The sequence below is a fragment of the Enhydra lutris genome, unplaced genomic scaffold (assembly GCF_002288905.1).
Source record: "Enhydra lutris kenyoni isolate GAN:26980312 unplaced genomic scaffold, ASM228890v2 scaffoldscaffold54, whole genome shotgun sequence".
NCBI classification, from domain to species: Eukaryota; Metazoa; Chordata; class Mammalia; order Carnivora; family Mustelidae; genus Enhydra; species Enhydra lutris.
The window spans coordinates 3,343,842-3,363,932 of record NW_019154138.1 but is presented as its reverse complement, the minus strand read 5'-3'; the positions used below and the strand labels follow the sequence as shown (position 1 = coordinate 3,363,932).

General features: G+C 42.0%; 1 protein-coding gene across 4 annotated transcripts in view; it reads right to left on the bottom strand.

Annotated features, from left to right (window-relative positions):
* Positions 1-1,171: 1,171 nt before the first annotated feature.
* LOC111157391 (HEAT repeat containing 3) overlaps positions 1,172-20,091 on the bottom strand; it is a 41,364-nt gene continuing 22,444 nt past the window's right edge. For 3 of the 4 annotated variants that reach the window (XM_022518755.1, XM_022518757.1, XM_022518758.1), the window contains 4 exons: positions 16,380-16,468; positions 8,337-8,480; positions 5,289-5,465; positions 1,172-1,982 (listed from right to left, as the gene is read on the bottom strand). In XM_022518755.1, coding sequence (XP_022374463.1) covers positions 1,860-1,982; positions 5,289-5,465; positions 8,337-8,480; positions 16,380-16,468 — 533 coding nt within the window. In that variant the 3' untranslated portion in view covers positions 1,172-1,859. Of the gene's footprint in view, positions 1,983-5,288; positions 5,466-5,975; positions 6,085-8,336; positions 8,481-16,379; positions 16,469-20,091 lie in introns of those variants that run through there. The other variant, XM_022518756.1, reaches the window with a different exon arrangement.

Genomic DNA, 20,091 nt, shown 5'->3' with positions numbered 1-20,091 from the left:
TTGGAAGAATCCTTCTCTCAAAACCACAATGAGATACCACTTCACACCTAGTGAAAATCACTACTATCCAAAAGACAAGAGGTAACATGCAAGGATGTGGGAATGTAAGTTGGTACAGCCACTGGTGAAAACAGTACGGACATTCCTCAAAAATTAAAAATAGAACTACCACATGACCCAGCAATTCTATTTTTGCTTATATACCCAAAGGAAACTAAAACTCTACCTCAAAAATGTATCTGTACCCCTCATGTTCGTCACAGCACTTATGACAACCAAGACACAGAAACAACCCAAGTGCCCATCAGTGGATGATGAATAAAGAATACATAGTGTCTGTACACACACACACACACACACACACACACACGTGCGTGCGCGCACACACAATGAAGTACTATTCAGCCACAAAGAGAAGGAAATCCTGCAAATAATTTACGACACTATGTATGGACCTTGAGGACATTATGCTAATGAAATAACTTAGAGAAAATAAAATTGTGTATGATCTCACACATATGGGGAATCAACAGAAGAAACCAAGCTCCTAGATCCAAAGAACACATTGGTGGTTGCCTGAGGTGTGTGTGGGGCAGGTGGAGGGAGATGACAATATGGGGAAAGGGAGACAAAAGACACGAACTTTCAGTTGTAAGAAGTAATGGCTGTGATAAACACATGGTGACGTCAGCAATATCGTATTGTACGTCTGAAAGTTACTAAGAGAGTGAATCTTGAAAGTTCTCATCACAAGAAAAAAAACATTGAACTGTGTGAGGTGATGGATTGAACTAGATGAGAAAGGAAAGTCCCCTGGGTACTAGGCCTTTCAACAGGACAACTGAGATCAGCTGTGGGAGGATTTTCAAACCTTCATCGACACCTCTTCTTATCAGGCAAATGCACGGACAATGGAGCTGGTCCAAGGCCCCCCAACTCCTCCTGCCTCTCAGAGGATGAGGTCTGCTGAAACTCCCCGACCCCTCGCTCTAGCTGTCACATATTAACACAAGGACATTGAGAGTAATGCTGGAGATTCCTGCTGTAAGTCTTGTTTTAAATATTTCACATATAGTCGAAGTGATACCCATTACCAAGCAAAAAACCCAGGACCAGGGCTATCTGGTATTTTTAAAAAGACCGTGTAAGACACAAAGCTTTCAATTAAAAAGTTATTTATTTAAAAATATTTCCTCCTGATTCCGATTCTGTATCCACTTAAACATGGAGTGATGTTACAAAGCAGTAAGTGATCAGCTCCGTTTGTATAGAGGCTGACAATGACCTCATTAATTCCTTAGTATATTCTACTGAAGAGTGGAATGCAAATTCAGCTCATTCACTTCTGCACAAAAGGGAAACACAATTGGCTTACTTCATAACCAAAAAACTTTTATGACGTTTGTCTTCGTATTTCAGTTTATAGAGACTTAGCTAATACAAAACGATGCTTGCTCGCTTTGGCGGCATCTATAAAATGACACTTGCTTAAAAGAGCGTCCAAGCAATGCTCTGGATTTTCCTTTCCTGCAAAATTCCAGGAAAACATGATCATCTGGAAGGTTCTTTGCAGCTCATGAAGAACCATCTGAGATTCCTGTTTCTACTCTTCCACTCCTTGGGTTTCCAGTGATTAAAACGTGCTGGAAACATAATTTAGAGAATACTAAAAATGCCACAGAGATCCCAAGGCTTAAAAGAGCTTCTGACCGGTTTTGAAGTTCTTATAAACTTCAACTTAATGGACAGGATATGGGCATTGAGAAATGATTTTTAGAAACACATACACTCCAAGGAAATACGTTAGTACTCTTTAGCACTGAACGCTTGGGGCGAGAACTGGTCTCTCTTTCAGTGGTTCAAGTAGTCAGTCTTTTCTCAACAGTTTCTTGATAAGCGACAAACCTCCTCAAATTCATCTTCACATTGTCGAGAACACACAGCTGGTCTGGACTGTATTTACCTCTCCCTTCTTTTCGTATCTGCCAAAAAAATCATATGTGATTCGGTATGTGTTCCGAATTCCTTCAGATAAGAAAGCACGTGACCTGGGGCGTGTTCTTTTCAGAACGAAGAGCCGCCAGAATTTGGTGAAAGATTTTCGCTTTCCAAGGCAAAAGAATACGGTGTGTGAGCCCAAAGGAGAAATTAAGATTATGCACTTTTAAAATATGATAGTTACAAGAACGGCTGAATTGCAGACTTTAAAAGAGTAAGTTTTATGGGATGTGAACCAGACTTCACCTCTGGAGAGCGGACCTCAAATTTTAGTGTGCAACAGAATCACCTAGAAGGCTTGTTAAAAAAGCAGGTTGGTGGGGCGCCTGGGTGGCTCAGTGGGTTGGGCCGCTGCCTTCGGCTCAGGTCGTGATCTCGGGGTCCTGGGATCGAGCCCCGCATCGGGCTCTCTGCTCTCTAGGGGAGCCTGCTTCCTCCTCTCTCTCTGCCTGCCTCTCTGCCTGCTTGTGATCTCTCTGTCAAATAAATAAATAAAATCTTTAAAAAAAAAAAAAAAAAAAAAAAAAGCAGGTTGGTGGGCCCACCTGCCGTTTCTGATTTTCAGTAGGTCTGGGGTTGGGCCTGGGCATCTGCATTTGTAACACGTTACCAGTGAGTCTGCTCACGGGACAACTCTGAGAGCCAGCCCTTTAGGGAAATTCTTCGGTAAAGTGCATTGTATCATACTGCAATGCAACTTGGGGTCAAACATATACCCGACAGTCTTCAATGCAACTGTGGCTTTGTTCACAGAAGCACTTCGTATGAAAAACTACAAGCTGCTCTTCTGGCTAACAAAGAAATTTCATTAGGGCTTTATACCTCTGAGAAAAGAAAAACACTTAATTAAACATCATTACCATAGCACTGCATAGCAAGTAGGAATCTCAATCAGAACAGCCCTCCCAGTGGTTAGGGGTTGTTTTGCTGGTTCATAGTTTACATAACTCCTCTCCGAGCATTGGCTTCTGCAGTCTGAATTCTCAACTACATCTGCTTTCCGTACAGCTGCAGGGAAATAGGGGGTATTTTCTCCTCACCATGCAGACTCCTTTTTCAGATGTTTCAAGGGCCTGCTGGCGCCCTTTAAGAACACTGTGGATACCCACCACGTACTGGTATGGAAATATCTCTAGGACACCGTGTTAAGAGAAAACACAAAGTGCAGGTTTGTGAATAGGTTGGGCTACCTTCTGGATAACGAAGGGGGAAAATACTAAGGCACATTTTGTCTTTATGTGGAGAAACATCACTCAATTTGGTTACCGATGAGGCAGAAAATAAAGGGAATAAAACCTCTCACTGCTTAAAGAACAGACAAGTATGGGTGAACAGAAGGTCAAAAGACACAAACTTCCAGTTATAAACTAAATAAGTCATGGGGATATAACGCTCAGCATGGTGACTCTGATTGTATATTTGGAAATTACTGTAAGAGTAGAGCTTAAAAGTTCTCATCACAAGAAAAAAATTTTCCAACTATGTGTGATGATGTTTGATTTAACTAAATTTATTATAGTAGTTATTTCCCAGTATGTACATGCATCAAATCTCTACACTGTACACCTAAAACTAATACAATGTTATATGTGAACTGTATCTCAATTTTAAAAAATAGCAAAAAAACAAAACAAAACAAAAACCCAAACAAAAAATCCTACAGGCTTGAACAAAGGGTAATTAAGAATAAATGATTCAGGGCGCCTGGGTGGCTCAGTGGGTTAAAGCCTCTGCCTTCGGCTCAGGTCATGATCCCAGGGTCCTGGGATCGAGCCCCACATCGGGCTCTCTGCTCAGCGGGGAGCCTGCTTCCTCCTCTCTCTCTGCCTGTCTCTCTACCTACTTGTGATCTCTGTCTGTCAAATGAATAAATAAAAAAATCTTTAAAAAAAAAAAAAAGAATAAATGATTCAATTGTTTCCGCCAGACTTAAGTTACCTACTGGTGAATCTTAGCTCAATAAATGTCAGTCACTATGATCACATTTTTAAATAGAACATGCCAAAACATGAAAACATTAAAAACAAACCAATTCTGATGTCCTTAAACCAACACTGACTTAGATGTAACTATGACACAGAATGTACATGGTGTGTGCTGCTACTTTTCTAAAGAAAACTATTTCCTATTCCTTAAAAAAAAAAACTTCAGAAAATCTAAATTATAAGACATACAATCATATTCTCCTAAAAAACATCACAGAGTTCTCTCCTTGAGAAATCAATTCTGCATCAGAAGCCTGAAATTGGGGGCGGCTAGGTGGCTCAGTCAGCTAAACTTCCGACTCTTGGTTTCAGCTCAGGTCATGATCTTAGGATTGTGAGTTCGAGTCCCACGTCTGGCTCCACACTGGCAGAGTCTGCTTGTCCCTCTCCCTCTGCTCATCCCCCTGCCCTCTCTCCCTCTCTCTAAAATAAAAAAATAAAAATAAAAGAAATACATATCGGAAAACAACAGAAGTAAGCTAATTTTTCATCCAAACCTCTATTTTCTTGACAAAGATTTAAAAGCAAATATTTAATCTGAAATCTAAAAGCAAAAAATATGAATATTTTTATTTCTCAAAATGACATTGTTTAGAAATGGAAATTTTGTTTGTTTTTTAAGTAAACTCTGTGCCCAAGGTGGGACTTAAACTCATGACCCTGAGATCAAGAGTCACATCCTCCACTGACTGAGCCAGCCAGGTGCCCTGGAAAGGGAGGTTTAGATCACTGGAGAATGGTAAACTTCAACTTGTGGACATAGGATTCAAGGCTGTTTTTAAAATTCCTGGTTGCCTTTCCCTGGTCACCAAGTTTCTGAAAATTACTCTTTGACTCAAAGTTAGCTTTGATGCTTCTAGTGAAACAAAAAATAAATAAAAGGGTAAATGAAGGTAGCTACATTCTCCGACAGAGACCAGCCTGGAGTTTGCCCTTTTTTTTCAGAGCACCAAAAGGAAATAGTCATAACATTGGAATCAAGCTGGGATATATTACCGGTAATGACATAAAATAAATTTACAACACCTATGAAAGTGCTTTGTAGGCTAAAGACTGTAGTGCTTCTCCAGGAGCACTGTGAGCATTACTGAACTCATCTAGAAAGGGAACAGTGCCCACACCATTCTGGCCCAAGTCACAGTGATTCAACAGCAAGGCCTGAGCTCTGACTCAGGCAACAAGCATCCTCCAGTTCCAGGGAGGCAGCGTTCTATGAATCACAGAGAGTGCAAGGAGGGAACTACAGACACCCATTCTCGGAGGAGGGCTGAGACCTAAGCATTTCAACACAACACGGCTCCATACCTTCATTTTGAAGACTGGCTGGAATTCTTTCAGAGCAGATAACAATTTAATCTGAACTGAGGCCCTTTCGGCTTCTTTACCATCTGCGAAAACATCGAAGAGAGCATCCAAGGCTTCTCCTGCCACCACGAGGGAGGGATCTTTGGTGGCGACCTCAAGCAGAAAGCACCCAATGGTCTGGAGACAACAAGGCACACTGTTGATTGTCCAATATTCTAACACCGATTTCCAAAATAAGTACTAACTTTAAATGTGGTAACAATTCACGGATGGTATTTTAAAATTTAGAAATGCCAGAGACAAATTAAAACTTGGAAAGAACTAAAGATTAAAGACTTCACCTATATTTATAAATACACCAAGTATAATATCAACAAGATAACTTAAGTATATTAGAGTTTCTATTTCTAAATTAAATCAATAAAAATTTCCCCTCTATCTCCCCCAAAAAGGCTTTCCCCATGGTGTCAAAAATACAGATATATATCTGCAACAAAAAACATGCTTCTAAAACTATATGAAAAAGTAAAATTATATGAAAAACACTCTAGGACAACTAAAAAAATGAAACTTCATCTCTTTCTGACTCCTGTGATGATCTTTAACACCCATCCATCCTTTGAGGATTAGCTAGCTGATGCACAGGGCATTCCCAATCTGTGAGGAACTGTTCGAGAGTGAACTTACTTTGTTTTTGGCTGTTCTGCTTCACCCTTTATGTCTCAAGGGTGATGTGCACATCTGGTATTATCGGTGGGAGAGTGGAAATGCTAAGAACAGCGAGTCCAAACTCCAGCTGTGACATAAATAACAGACTGACCCTTAGAAAGTCCATTATCCACTCTGGACCTCAGTCTTATCTGAATTTAAGTACTCGAGATAACCTCTAGGATAGTATTTAGAGTTAATAACCTATAATAAAGTATGAAGCACATACGATCACCTATGAAGTAGTCTTATTAAAAAGATCAACATAAATCTGAATGGGATCCAGGTTTAGATCTAACTTGTAGTCTGCAGAAAATACAGAGGATAAAGGAACAAGCTTAACACCACATGGAAGCAATCAGACAAATCCAGAAGGTTGGAGGCTGTGAGACAACTGACCCCAGGATTTGAGGAATAAACAGGTGGTAGTAGAGGTGCCCGGCTGGCTCAGTCAACAGAGCATGTGACTCCTGATCTCAGGGTCATGAGTTCAAGCCCCATGTTGCGCACAGAGCTTACTTAAGAAAGAAAGAAAGAAAAAACAAAAAGCAGGTGATGAGAGGTAGTGCCAGGGTAATGGCAGGGAGAGAAGTTTCTAGATTGAGAGAAGCTTAGATGATCCAAAGCCAAACATAACATGTAGACTTGACTTAGATCCTCATTTAAACAAACTATCTATAAATAGATGTTTGTGGAACAACTGGAAACATGTGAGGATGGACCATGCTGAAGACATTAAACAGTGAACGGGCTCCTGGGTGGCTCAGTTGGTTAAGTGCCTGCCTTCAGCTCAGGTCTTGAGCTCAGGGTCCTGGGATGAGGCCCCATATCAGACTCCCTGCTTAGTGGGGAGTCTGCTTCTCTCTCTCCCTCTGCTGCGTGCCCTTGCCCCGCTCTTCCCCTCACCGAACCCTCCACCGGTGCTCTCTCTCAAATAAATAAATAAAATCTTAAAAAAAAAATTTTTTTTTTAAATCACATGTTATGCCTGAGAAAAACTTGCTGCTCCTCCTAAGTGGATCTTGGAAATTATAGTCGTAGGGGACAGGAAGTGAGGAAACATGCACATGCTCATCTGTATCTGCGTACACATACACAGCCACATGGCTACCTTCTCTCTCACTAATGTGTCTATATATCAAAATTCCCTAGAATAAACAGAAGAATGGAGTAACCGTGGCTGTCTCTCTAGAGTCAAACTGGGGGGGCTGGAAAGTTAGTAATGGAAAGGGGTCTTTCATTATATATTCTTTTCTACTTTTCTGAATGTTTTGTTACATGCATGTATCATCTTTTAAAAATAGGTTCTAAAAAATATCAGTCACTGGGGTCCCTGGGTGGCCCAGTCTAGTTAAGCATCCAGTTCTTTTTTTTTTTTTTTTTTTTTGAGAGAGAGAAAGAAAGAGCAGGGGGAGGGGCACAGGGAGACAGGGAGAGAGAAGCAGACTCTATGCTGAGCCAACGCAGGGCTCGATCTCATCACCCTGAGATCATGACTTGAGCCAAAATCGAGAGTCAGATGCTCAAAAGACTAAGACACCCAGCTGCCCCAAGCGTTCAGCTCTTGATCTCTACTCTGTTCTCAACCTCAGTGCTGTGAGTTCAAGCCCTGCATCGGGCTCCACGCTGGGCATGGAGCCTACTTAAAAATAAAACAAAAACAAAAACCAGTCGTTGTTGTAAAGTTCTCAGGAAGTCTAATAGTTTATTACCCATTAATTAGTAATCAATATTTCAGCAATTATTATTAGCACAAAGAGGGGCAATTTTACTACCACAGTCCTTTTAGTTCCTAGGGATGCTGTGTCTCTAGCAGTGTAGTTCCCCAGCAACTGTGCTGAGATAAAATGCTGTAAGCAAATATGCTGAGTGAGTTCCTAATGCGCTTCCCACTTAAAACTTACACAGTGATAGTAGAGTGGACCGTGCGGTATTGTTCAGAATGTGCTTTAGTCTGGCATGCTAAGGCAACTGGGGAGTTGTTCCTTCATTAGTACGAGAATATAATATGCATACATTTTATGCAACAGCAAAGGCAGAGGCACCTGGGACAATTCTCAACTGGGCCTTTCACTAAAAACAAATTTATTTCTGAAAAAGTATCTCAGGAATAAAGTTAAAAGTGGCCAAATGCAACTCAGTTTTTCAAGTGCCTACCTAATTCACATAGGCAAATCAAACCAAGGGGAATATTTTAATAATGTACCTTAGTAAGCAACTTCTCGATAGGATTTCTTCTCATGATGTCCATAAAAGTTTTTAAAAATCCCACACCAACAGTTTACTCTTCCCCCTCTTTCTAACGATTTAATGCTTTACGTTGGGAGCATATAGTTTTACCTTAAGAGTTTCTAGTGTTCCATCTTCTTTGGCGAGGACGCTGCCCGTGATTCCTAAAATACTAACAACGTTTACTCTAACCCCGGTGTTACCACTGTGAATGCCGGCTGTGCATAGTGTCATCAACTGATTGGGAGTCATACACTGTTGAAAAGGAAAGAGAATATTCACAGTGTTAAACTCAACCAATGCCAACAGCATGTGCAACAACAGTGACAGGAATGACAACAGAAAAGTTATTACATATCTAATCAGTGCCCAGTACAGCTGGTAATTCTGAATGAATATGAGGCCTGTTCACGTCACTGTCATTATTCAATCTACCACAGCTGTAAGCCCAGAAGAGGGACTTCGTTTCCCATTAGTTTTACTTGAAGAAGACTTTTGGGGGGCATCTGGGTGGCTCAGTTAGCCAAGTATCTGCCTTCAGCTCAGGTCATGATCCTGGGGCCCTGGGATTAAGGCCCGTGTCGGGTTTCCTGCTCATTGGGGAATCTGCTTCTCCCTCTCCCTCTCCCTCTCCCTCTGCCTCCTCTCCTACCCTGCTTGTGCTCTCTCTCCCTCAAATAAATAAATAAGATCTTTAAAAAAAAAAAAAAAGACAACTTTCAGTCAGATGTACACAAACCTATTTAAAGAAATCCTAATTTCTGGGGCACCTGGGTGGCTCAGTGGGTTAAAGCCTCTGCCTTCGGCTCGGGTCATGATCCCAGGGTACTGGGATCGAGCCCCGCATCAGGCTCTCTGCTCAGTGGGGAGCCTGCTTCCTCCTCTCTCTCTCTGCCTGACTCTCTGCCTGCTTGTGATCTCTCTCTGTCAAATAAATAAACAAAATCTTTATAAAAAAAGAAAAAAAAATAAAGAGATCCTAATTTCTTTTAAACATTGATCCAAAAAAATGTTTCAAAAGTGTACATAGAATATGTAGCTTTAATAAAAATTGGCTGAAGCCATACAAGTTGAGAAATAACCCTGAGATGTGTGTTGTTACAGGAAATTATTAGAGATTGTAGAAACCATTAAATTATACAGTGCTTCTACCACGTAGTGATAATTTTCATTTAAGCTAATCTGAACACACCCATGGATGCAGATATCACCAGAGAACTCAAGTTGTCGTGTTGCCAAACCATCACCTGTGAGCACCAGCACAGTGTGGTGACTAAGGGCTTGGGATCAGACATCCTGGGTTCATATCCTGGCTCCTCTCTCTCCCCTCCCCAACTAAGGTCTCCATTTCCCCGTCAGGGACACGGGGACAGTGGTCACCCTGCAGAGTTGCTTTAAGAATTAAATAATGCACATCAAGAACTCACTAACTGTTAGATATTATTATATATAAACACACTGAACAGTTCTAAATCAAACTCATTTCTGAATCATCTGCAGTGCTTCTGCCAAACCTAAAGGTAACAGCTAATATGCCCCAGTTTCTTAGGAAATAATCTAATGGAAACAATCTCGCCAACCCTGGGATGCCTCCCAGCTGAACAAGGCTGCTGGGAATGCCGGAGGCGTGCTGCTTTACTACCAGCCCGAGTCACAAAGGCAAGCTGCCCCATGTGCACAAGCCAACAAGGGAGAAAAATGGACAGGGAGCCGGACAGTTGTACTGCACTCTCAGTGCTGTTACTCAGCTACTCTGGTCCCTGGTTTTCCTCTCCTTGCAAAGCACAAGAGCCAGGCTCCTTCTAGTCCTCGAATTCCATGCTCGTGCCCAATGTACAGTCAACCTGAGGATTTATGGTCTTAATATACATGAATGCCCAGACATTAACTGAGCATGAGCTGGAAGGAATTCTCTTTAAGCGTCAGGCTGGTCCAGTTAACTACTGCTGAAGATCATGGAACATCAATAAAAAGACTTTATATTCCCATGGCCCTACAGTATAGGGTTTTCTAATCCTCTCTCCATTATTACCATTCCCATGTCAAAGAAATTGAGGGTCAAAAGTTATGTTCTTGAAAAAAATTCTCAAATATACAAAGAAAAAAACTGAAAAAGTTTAGACTAGATGCCAACGGCACATACCGTATTTAACAGTAAAGCACCAGAGACGTTCTCATTAAACTGTGGACCAAGATAAAGTTTGGGAAGCACGGCTCCAGGGTGTGGCCATGGAATGACTAAGGTAGGGAAGGAAGACCAGACCGCCGGAGAAAGGGAGGTCCAAGAACTTCGAAGCCAGGTGATGGGGGGACATCTATGTGGATCTTGAAGTCACCCAGAATCATGACAGGACTAGCAAAGAGTAACAAACCCCAACAGCAGGAATCTTCAAGGAACAAAGGGTGGCCCAGGGCATAGTAGGTGGCTGTAAGCAAGAGAAGTGGGTGGTATGGCCTAATGACATGTTAATCAAAACTGGAAGATTTTACTTTATTTATTTATTTTTTAAAGATTTTATTTATTTGACAGAGAGAGATCACAAGTAGGCAGAGAGGCAGGCAGAGAGAGTGAGAGGGAAGCAGGCTCCCCGCCGAGCAGAGAGCCCGATGCGGGGCTCAATCCAAGGACCCTGAGATCATGACCTGAGCCAAAGGCAGCGGCTTAACCCACTGAGCCACCCAGGTGCCCCCAAACTGGAAGATTTTAGAAAAGGGGCAGGGATGGTTTAGCACACTGGTCCCCAAACTTTGTGTGCAAGCCAATCACCCAGAGAACCGTTAAAATATAGATCACTGGGCCCCTCCTCAAAGTTTCTGCTTCAGTGGATTGGGGGCGAGGCCCTAGTATTTGCCCTTATATTCCAAGAAGAAAAAGACACCGACCCAATAGCAAAACTGGCAAAAGACAGGAGCGGTTACAGAAAAAAAATGCAAAGGCCCTTGAAGCACATAAAGAGACATCCAATCTCCTACCGTAAGACAAATGCAAATTTAAATTGCTATATAATGTCTCAACTATCAAACTGGTAAAAAAATCTAATGTTCTGACATTACTCTGTTTCTGAGGCTACAGCAAAACAGGCATTCTCCAGCTCTGCTGTAGGAAATCCAAAACGCCTCAATCTCAGAGGAGGAGACTAGAGCAATAATCAGCAAAATCACCAATGCATCTCTCCTCCAACTCAGCAAGCCCACTTCTCCGCGGAATCCATCTCCAAGACACCAGGGCAAAAACACAAAATAACATCTGTAAAAAGGCTCTTCCCTGCTGTTCTAGTCGTAATAACAACGGACTGGAACGAGAACCCCCATCAACAGCAGGCCGGCTGAATGAGTAGGGACACCAACACGATGGAGTAACAGAATGTGGAACTGTGAGGAAGGCACGAGGAAGGTGTCTGTACACAGTGATCGAGAAGGAAGAAAAGGCAAAGCAGGGTGCAGCAGCAAGACTCTTAACAGAACAGTGTCTGCGTATTTGCTTATGTTTCCCAATTAAGAACAATGGAATGATAAATCAAAACCTGAAAAGGACAGGGGCAAAGGGACAGAAGCGAGACTAAATAAAAATAAGTAAGTCGGATTGTTTTAAAACATACATAACATAAAACTTGCCACTTTAACCTTTTAAAAAAAGATTTATTTATTTGAGAGAGAGAGAGAGAGAAAGCGAACACGAGTGGGGGGCAGGATGTGCAGAGGAAGCGGGAGCAGCTGACTCCCGGGTGAGCAGAGAGCCCAGGACTCTGGGATCATGACCTGAGCCGAAGGCAAAGCAGATGCCTAAATGACTGAGCCACCCAGGTGCCCCTAACCATTTTTCAGTGCATAGTTCAGTGGCAGTAAATACCTTCAGACTGTTGTACCACTAGCCAACACCACCATTCACATCCAGGGCTTCGTCACTCCATACTGAAACCGTCCCATTAAACAGTATGTCCCTACATTCCCTCCCTTCCCCCAATCCCTGGTGGACACTGTTCCACATACCGTCCTAATGAATTTGACTATTCTAGGTCCCTAATATATGGAATCATACAATAAGTGTCTTTTTGTGTTTGGTTTATTTCACTTAATGTCATGTTTTCAAAGTTCATCCATGTTGTAATATGTATAAGAATTTCTTTCCTGGGGCACCTGGGTGGCTCAGTGGGTGAAAGCCTCTGCCTTCGGCTCAGGTCATGATCCCAGGGTCCTGGGATCGAGCCCCACATCGGGCTCTCTGCTCAGCGGGGAGCCTGCTTCCTCCTCTCTCTCTGCCTGCCTCTCTGCCTACTTGTGATCTCTGTCTGTCAAATAAATAAATACAATCTTTAAAAAAAAAAAAAAAAAAAAGAATTTCTTTCCTTTTTCAAAGATGAAGAATATTCCATTGTATGCATCTACCATATATTTCTCTGAATATATCTTGGTTCAGTTTTAACTCTGAAACTGTGTAAATATTTTATATAATTAAAAATTAGGGGCACCTGGGTGGTTCAGTGGGTTAAAGCCTCTGCCTTTGGCTCAGGTCATGATCTCAGGGTCCTGGGATCAAGTCCCGCATCAGGCTCTCTGCTCAGCAGGGAGCCTGCTCCCCCCACCCCTCTCTGCCTACCTCTCTGCCTACTTGCGATCTGTCAAATAAATAAATAAATCTTTAAAAAAAAAAAATTAAGTCTCTTAAAAATAGGAAAGCTAAAAAGAAAGAAAGAAAGAAAGAAAGCTAAAACAACTGAAGCTAACTTTACAACAAGCCAGAAAGAGAATATTGTCAAATAACTTGAAAATACAGCAATCTGACTATACAGTCTCAGAGGGGTTATGAGATCAAGCCCCAAGTGGGGCTCTGTGTTCAGCAGGGAATCTGCTTAGGATTCTCTCTCCCTCCCCCTCTGCCCCTTCTACTCGTGCTACTCTCTCTCCCTAAAATAAATAAATAAATAAATAAATGAATGAATAAATAAATAAATAAATAGGACACTTAGGTGGCTCAGTGGGTTGGGTGTCTGCCTTTGTCTGGGGTCGTGATTCCAGGGTCCTGGAATCCAGTCCCACATCAGGCTCCTTGCTCTGCAGGGAGCCTGCTTCTCCCTCTGCCTGCCTCTCCCCCTGCTTGTGCTGTATCTGACACTCTTTCTCTGACAAATAAATAAAATCCTTAATAAATAAATAAATCTTAAAAACAAAACAAACAAAAAAGTCCCATGAGTTCATAATGATATTTAAAAAAAAAAAACAAACCTCACTCACCACTTTTAGAAACTGCTAAGGGCACTAATTCATTATTTTGGAAAAATCCTATCTTTTTGGTATGAGCTTTGTTTCAAAGTTACCAAATGACTGATGAGACAGAAAGTTCTTATAGAAGAATCACAGCTGGGCTGCGTGGGTGGCTCAGTTGGTTAAGCAACCGCCTTCGGCTCAGGTCATGATCCCAGAGTCCCAGGATCCAGTCCCGAATCAGGCTCCCAGCTCCGTGGGGAGTCTGCTTCTCCTTCTGACCTTCTCCCCTCTCATTCTCTCTCTCTCTCTTTCAAATAAATAAATAAAATCTTAAAAAAAAAAAAAAAGAAGAAGAAGAAGAATCACAGCTGGGGCACCTGGGTAGCTCAGTGGTTAAAGCCTCTGCCTTTGGCTCAGGTCGTGATCCCAGGGTCCTGGGATTGAGCCCTGAATCAGGCTTTCTGCTCAGCAGGGAGCCTGCTTCCTCCCCTCTCTCTCTCTGTCTGCCTCTCTGCCTACCTGTCTATCAAATAAACAAAATCTTTAAAAAAAAAAAAAGAAGAAGAATCACAGGTAATAAATGTAAAAGAAATGACAAAATTAAGATGTCTCCATTTTGCAACCACTGATAAATAATAGATCTAGACAATATTAATCACTGCTGGCTACAACCATTAAATGAATCCACTGATTAATCCTTTATTAAAGAGAGAGGAAGGGCGTCTGGTGGCTCAGTGGGTTAAAGCCTCCGCCTTCGGCTCAGATCTCGGTCCTAGGGATTGAGCCCCACATGGGGCTCCCTGCTCAGCAGGGGGCCTGCTTCCCTTCCTCTCTGTCTGCCTGCCTCTCTGCCTACCTGTGACCTCTGTCTGTCAGATTAAAAAAAAAAAATTTTTTTTTTTAAATAGAGAGAGAGGAAGAGAATGAATGAGTCAGGGGAGGGGCAGAAGGAGAGGGAGAAGCAGACTCCCTGCTGAGCACAGAGCCTGATGACAGGCTCAATCCCAGGACCCCAAGATGATGACTTGAGTCCAAGGCAGCCGCTTTGCCAACTGGGCCACCCAGGTGCCCCGAATCCACTGATTAATCTTAACATCACCAATTTATGAAAATATATAATTTGTGATATAAAAGTAGAAAATACATACAGCACTATGAATTATTCTTCCCAAAAAATCTGATCCTGAATCTAATTAAGACTCTAGATCTAGTTCCCAGTTTATAGGATACATGAACAAGAGAGAGACATGTCAACAACACCATCGTGAGAAACCAGCCAAATCTTGTAATGGGAAAAATTCTATAGGACAAATGATAGTTTGTCAATGAATAGTTGACAAGTTCAACTATTCTTGATAGTTCTTCAATGAATAAATAATATAGGGAGGGGGAGTTGGTAGGAAAAATGTTTTAAACTAAGAGATTTAATAATCTGTGAATATATTAAAACCACTGAATTGTGCACTTACTTATTTTTTAAAGATTTTATTTTTTTGAGAGTGAGTGAGTAAGAGAGAACAGAAGCGGGGTGAGGGACAGAGGAAGAAGCAGACTCCCCACTGAGCAGGGAACCCAACTCGGGGCTCGATCCCAGGACTGAGAATCAGAACCCGAGCCAAAGGCAAAAGCTTAACTGACTGAGCAACCCAGTTGCCCCTGAACTGTGCACTTTATTTATTTTTTTAAGATTTTGTTTATTTACGTGACAGAGAGAGAGAGAGAGAGAGAGACAGCAAGAGAGAGAGCACAAGCAAAGGAATAGGAGAGGGAGAGGGAGAAGCAGGTTTCCCCCGGAGCAGGGAGCCCCATGTGGGGCTCGATCCCAGGGCCCTGGGATCATGACCTGAGCTAAAGGCAGATGCTTAACGAATGAGCCACCCAGGCACCCCTGAACTGTGCACTTTAAATGGGTGAATTGTATGGCTGGTATGTGAAATAAATCCTCACTAAAGCCATTAAAAAAAAATTTTTTTTTAAACCAAAGTATCAACCAAAAGCAGTAAGTGGATCTTGTTTGGATTCTGATTTAAACAAAAACAACTGAAAAAGACATTTTTGTGGAAATCAGAAAAAAGTGAACTCAGGCTGATATCAACTGATAATTAAGCAATGCCATTAATTTGGGGGTATGGTACTGTGCTTGAGGTTTTTAGAAGTCCATTTTCTGTCACAGACACGTAATGAAGCACGTAATAAAATACTTATGGGTGAAGGAACATGACTTGCTTTAAAGCAGTCCAGAAAAAGCCACACGTGTAAGGGAGAGGAAAGTAACGAGAACGCCAGGACACTGCCAACTCTGTGACCCCTGCAGCTCATATGACACTATTCTCTCTGCTTTTAGAGATGTCTGAAAATTTCCTTAATAAAAAAGCGAAGAATAAAAGTGGGAGAGCAGCTATCACAGAGATGCTGCTGGATTACTATGGAGGGTCAGCAGGCAGGCATGAAAATTTCTGTAAAATGTTAAAGAAGACAAATGACATTCATAGAAGATATTTGTGACAGGTATGTCAACCAAGTTACATCAGTAAAAAAATCTGTGTGTGTGTGTGTTGGGAGCAGTGGTGGGAAGAAACAAAATACATCACTTTCTATTTTAAGGATTTTTGCTTTCTTTTTATAAGGATCATATACTCTTCTTCTAATAGGAATACTTAAAAAAAAAAAAAAAAAAATTAAGGGGCACCGGGGTGGCTCAGTGGGTTAAGCCTCTGCCTTCCGTTCAAGTCATGGTCTCAGAGTCCTGGGATTGAGCCCTGCATCGGGCTCTCTGCTCAGCAGGAAGCCTGCTTCCCCCTCCCCCTCTGCCTGCCTCTCTACTTGTGATCTCTCTCTGTCAAATAAATAAATAAAAATCTTTAAAAAAAAAACAGTTAAGTCATTAAGTTTGCTTCCATAATACAGAATCTTTGTGGGTTTCATATAAAATTTTTTTAAAAATCTTACCTGAGAAATGTTCTTGGAGGCCATTGTTTGCAAAAGGGCCCTCAAGGCACTACTTATGGCTTCTAGAAAGTCAACGTGCTCAGCAAAATCTAAAACACAAAAGTGAAATATAAATTTGTCTTCTCTAAGTTACTTTGTAAAAAAAAAAAAAAAATAGAATCAAAACACCACATGTTAAATGTTAATATATGCTATTATAATTAAAACATTTTTGATGTTAAGCCCAAACTTCTAGTTAAGAGCCCCCTGTGAACTCTATACTTGACTTTGAAAGACATCCACAATTGAAATAACCATAATAAGGGAGCATTCTATAGACAGTCCTTGCCTTCTAGGTGCTGGATTATCATTTACTCTGGGCTTTAGCCCATGATACACCTAAGCTAGCTTTCATAGACGCAATTCAGCTTTTCATAGATTGCCATCACGGTGCTGGGCAGACCTCGCACAGAGAGGTCCCCCAAATCAGAGTGCTTCCTAGGCAGCCCAAACCTACTGCCTAGCCAAGAACTATTGCTTGCGCAAGGCTGGGCCACTATACCTCCGTGGTTTCAGTGGCTTCTGTGGTTTTTACCGACCCAACTTCCCCTTCCCATTCCTGTTCATTTTTACTCTTTTCTTTCTTACTCCTGTGATGGGAAGGGGAAGCGATGGACTTGCTGTGGTAGATTATACTGTCTGAAAATAATCACGACGGTCTATTTCCCCTTCCCTTGTGGGGGTGGGGGACTTTGTGATGTCAACCAACAGGACACATGAACGTGACAGGCCAGGTCGTGAAAGGCAACATGACCCGCACCTGACTCACTTGTGTTTGCTCTCTCCATTCTCTCTCTCAACTCTTGCTCTTGGAACCCAGCCACCATGCTGTAAGGAAGCCTAGGTCACATGGCAAGGTCATCTTGCTCTGACAGCCACCGCGAACCAACCATCAACATGAACGAGACTTCAGACGATTCTGGCTCCTTGTTCTCCAGCAGAAGCCCTAGGGTAGTCTTCTCAACCCCAGCACTGGATATTCCGCACAGATAATTCCTACATACCCTAGGATATTAAGCAACATCCCTGACCTCTGTCCTCTAGACAACAGCAGCAACCCCCAAGTTGTAACAACAACAAAAAATGCCTCTAGACATTGCCAAATGGCCCCTGGCGTGGGGAGGACACGGGTGGGGAAGGGAGCTGCCCCTAGTTGAGAACCCCTGGCCTAAACATTGTGGAGTGGAGACAAACCATCTCCACTGTGCGCTAAATTCCTGACCTATAGAAACCATGAGGAAACACATGATTATTGCTGTTTTAAGCCACAAAGTTTTGGGATGCGATAAATACCGTGGCTTTCTGCGCTCTGGTGCCTGGAGCCCTATAAAGATTCCAATGCCCCTTTGGGGGCTGCCTGCATGAGAATGAGGCAGCTTCCACACAAATCTGAATCAGAATCAGAGCTTATAATATTTTTTTTGAGAGCACAATCAGAGATATACATTATGTACTGAATTAGGAAATTCCTGTACGTTTCACAGAACGGACACTAGGATAGCTTTAGGATCAGACAAGCTTGGGATGGAATCCTACCTCTGACATTATGTGACCCTCCTTTTGGCCTCTGGTCAAATGTCACCTCCTCAGACAGCCCTTTCCACACGAACCCATCTAATAGGCCCTTGGAACCCAGCCACCATGTCAACCAATTCTGCTTTTATTTTTTTCTTCCGCGACGAAATTACATTTAAATCTTTATTCATCTGAGATTGTAAGCTCCATGAGCATCATGGTCTTGCCTATCTCATTCATGCCTGTATCCCTTGGATCTAGAATGGTGTGTGGCATAGAGGGTTCAATAAGTAAGGGCTAGGGGTGCCTGGGTGGCTCAGTCAGTTAAGCATTGGCCTTTAGCTCAGGTCATGATCCCAGGGTCCTGGGATCAAGTGCACATCGGGGTCCCTACTCAGCTGAGAGACTGCATCCTTCTCTCCCTCTGCCTGCCATTCCCCCTGCTTGAGCTCTCTCCTTCTCTGTCAAATAAATAAATAAAATTTTAAGGGGTGCCTGGGTGGCTCAGTTAGTTAAGTGTCTGCATTCAGCTCAGGTCATGATCCCAGGGTCCTGGGATCGAGCCCCATGCTGGGCTCCATGCTCAGTGGGGAGCCTGCTGCTCCCTCTCCCACCACTCATGCTCTCTCTCATTCTTGTGCTCTCTCAAATAAATAAATAAATAAAAATCTTAAAAAAAAAAAAAAAGCATGTGCAAAAGGAGTGAGTGCCCCTTCAGGGGTTCCTCAGCCTCCCGAAATCCCAGCTTCCTTACCAGGAAGGTGGGGTAACAATGCCTCGCTCATAAAGCCTAGTACCCAAAAGGCACTCAAAACTTGCTGTGAAGTTGTTACTACTAAAATTCAAAAAGTTGCCATGGCTCTAAAAGCAGGGTATATTTATATCTGATCACAGCTATGAAGTGTAGCCCTAGAAATTCATGAACTGCACATAAAACAACGAATCTGTATCATGAGGAAATCATTCAATATGAGCTAGAACACATTCAGAAACAATTTTTCCTGTCTTGCATTCTTAGAAAAATAACCATGACCTTAGATTCAAAACCCTAATGTAAACCACATTACTGTTTTACATTATGTGTAATTCATACTCTCCCTAAATTAAGGAAACATTCGGGTGATTTTTATTAAATTCACATTTCTGGTCATTTATCCAAATTTGGGAAAGGAGCTTCAAACTACCCTACCTTTCCGACAAATTCTCAGTGAGGGTCAACACATGTGGTATTGTTAAAGAAATTAAGTAAATGTCAACAGAAGTTAAACAGAAGGGGTGACCGAGGACGTCTTTCCCCTCGACAACTTTGTACAGCATCTAACCATCTCTAGCACACCTTGATGTACGTAAATAGTCAAGCCACAAGTAACTAAGCAGCAAATTTTTATTTAGGTGACTTTTTCAGACTGGTTTTCAATGTTCTGATATAGAATAGGAAACATATCCCAGAATGGGTGCTATTACCATTTTAATTATAACGAAAAAGAAAGCTCTCCGCTTTCCCAAATGTGGGAAAACAGGGAACCCTAAATGATTATAGAATTCATGTAATGGAGCAAGTGATAAGACTGACCCAACCTGAAAACACAACATTGCTAAAATGTTCTTGATGTTCTGGAGATCCATAGCTTTTAATGAAGGAGACAAAGATGTTAATGTACTGAATGCAAGGACCAGAACCTGAATTTAATTAGCATTAAAATACATTAGCATTAAAAGTAAAGCAAGGTAGGCAGAGCTGTACGATCATCATACATTTAATATTCAAACATGGTAACACAAAAGCTAGAGAAATATGGCCCATACTCCCCAGAAAATTCTCCCATAATGGTTGATACTATCCACATAGAACCCACGAGACTTCATTATTTAATAAATCTCAATGTTCCAAAGGAATTTTAGAATACCATCTCCAAATATGAGCAATTCTTTATCAAAAATTTCATTCTTTTATTTTTTTATTTTTTTTTTTTAAAGATTTTATTTATTTATTTGACAGAGAGATCACAAGCAGGCAGAGAGGCAGGCAGAGAGAGAGGGGGAAGCAGGCTCCCTGCTGAGCAGAGAGCCCAATGCGGGGCTCGATCCCAGGACCCTGAGATCATGACCTGAGCCAAAGGCGAGGCTTAACCCACTGAGCCACCCGGGCGCCCCTCGA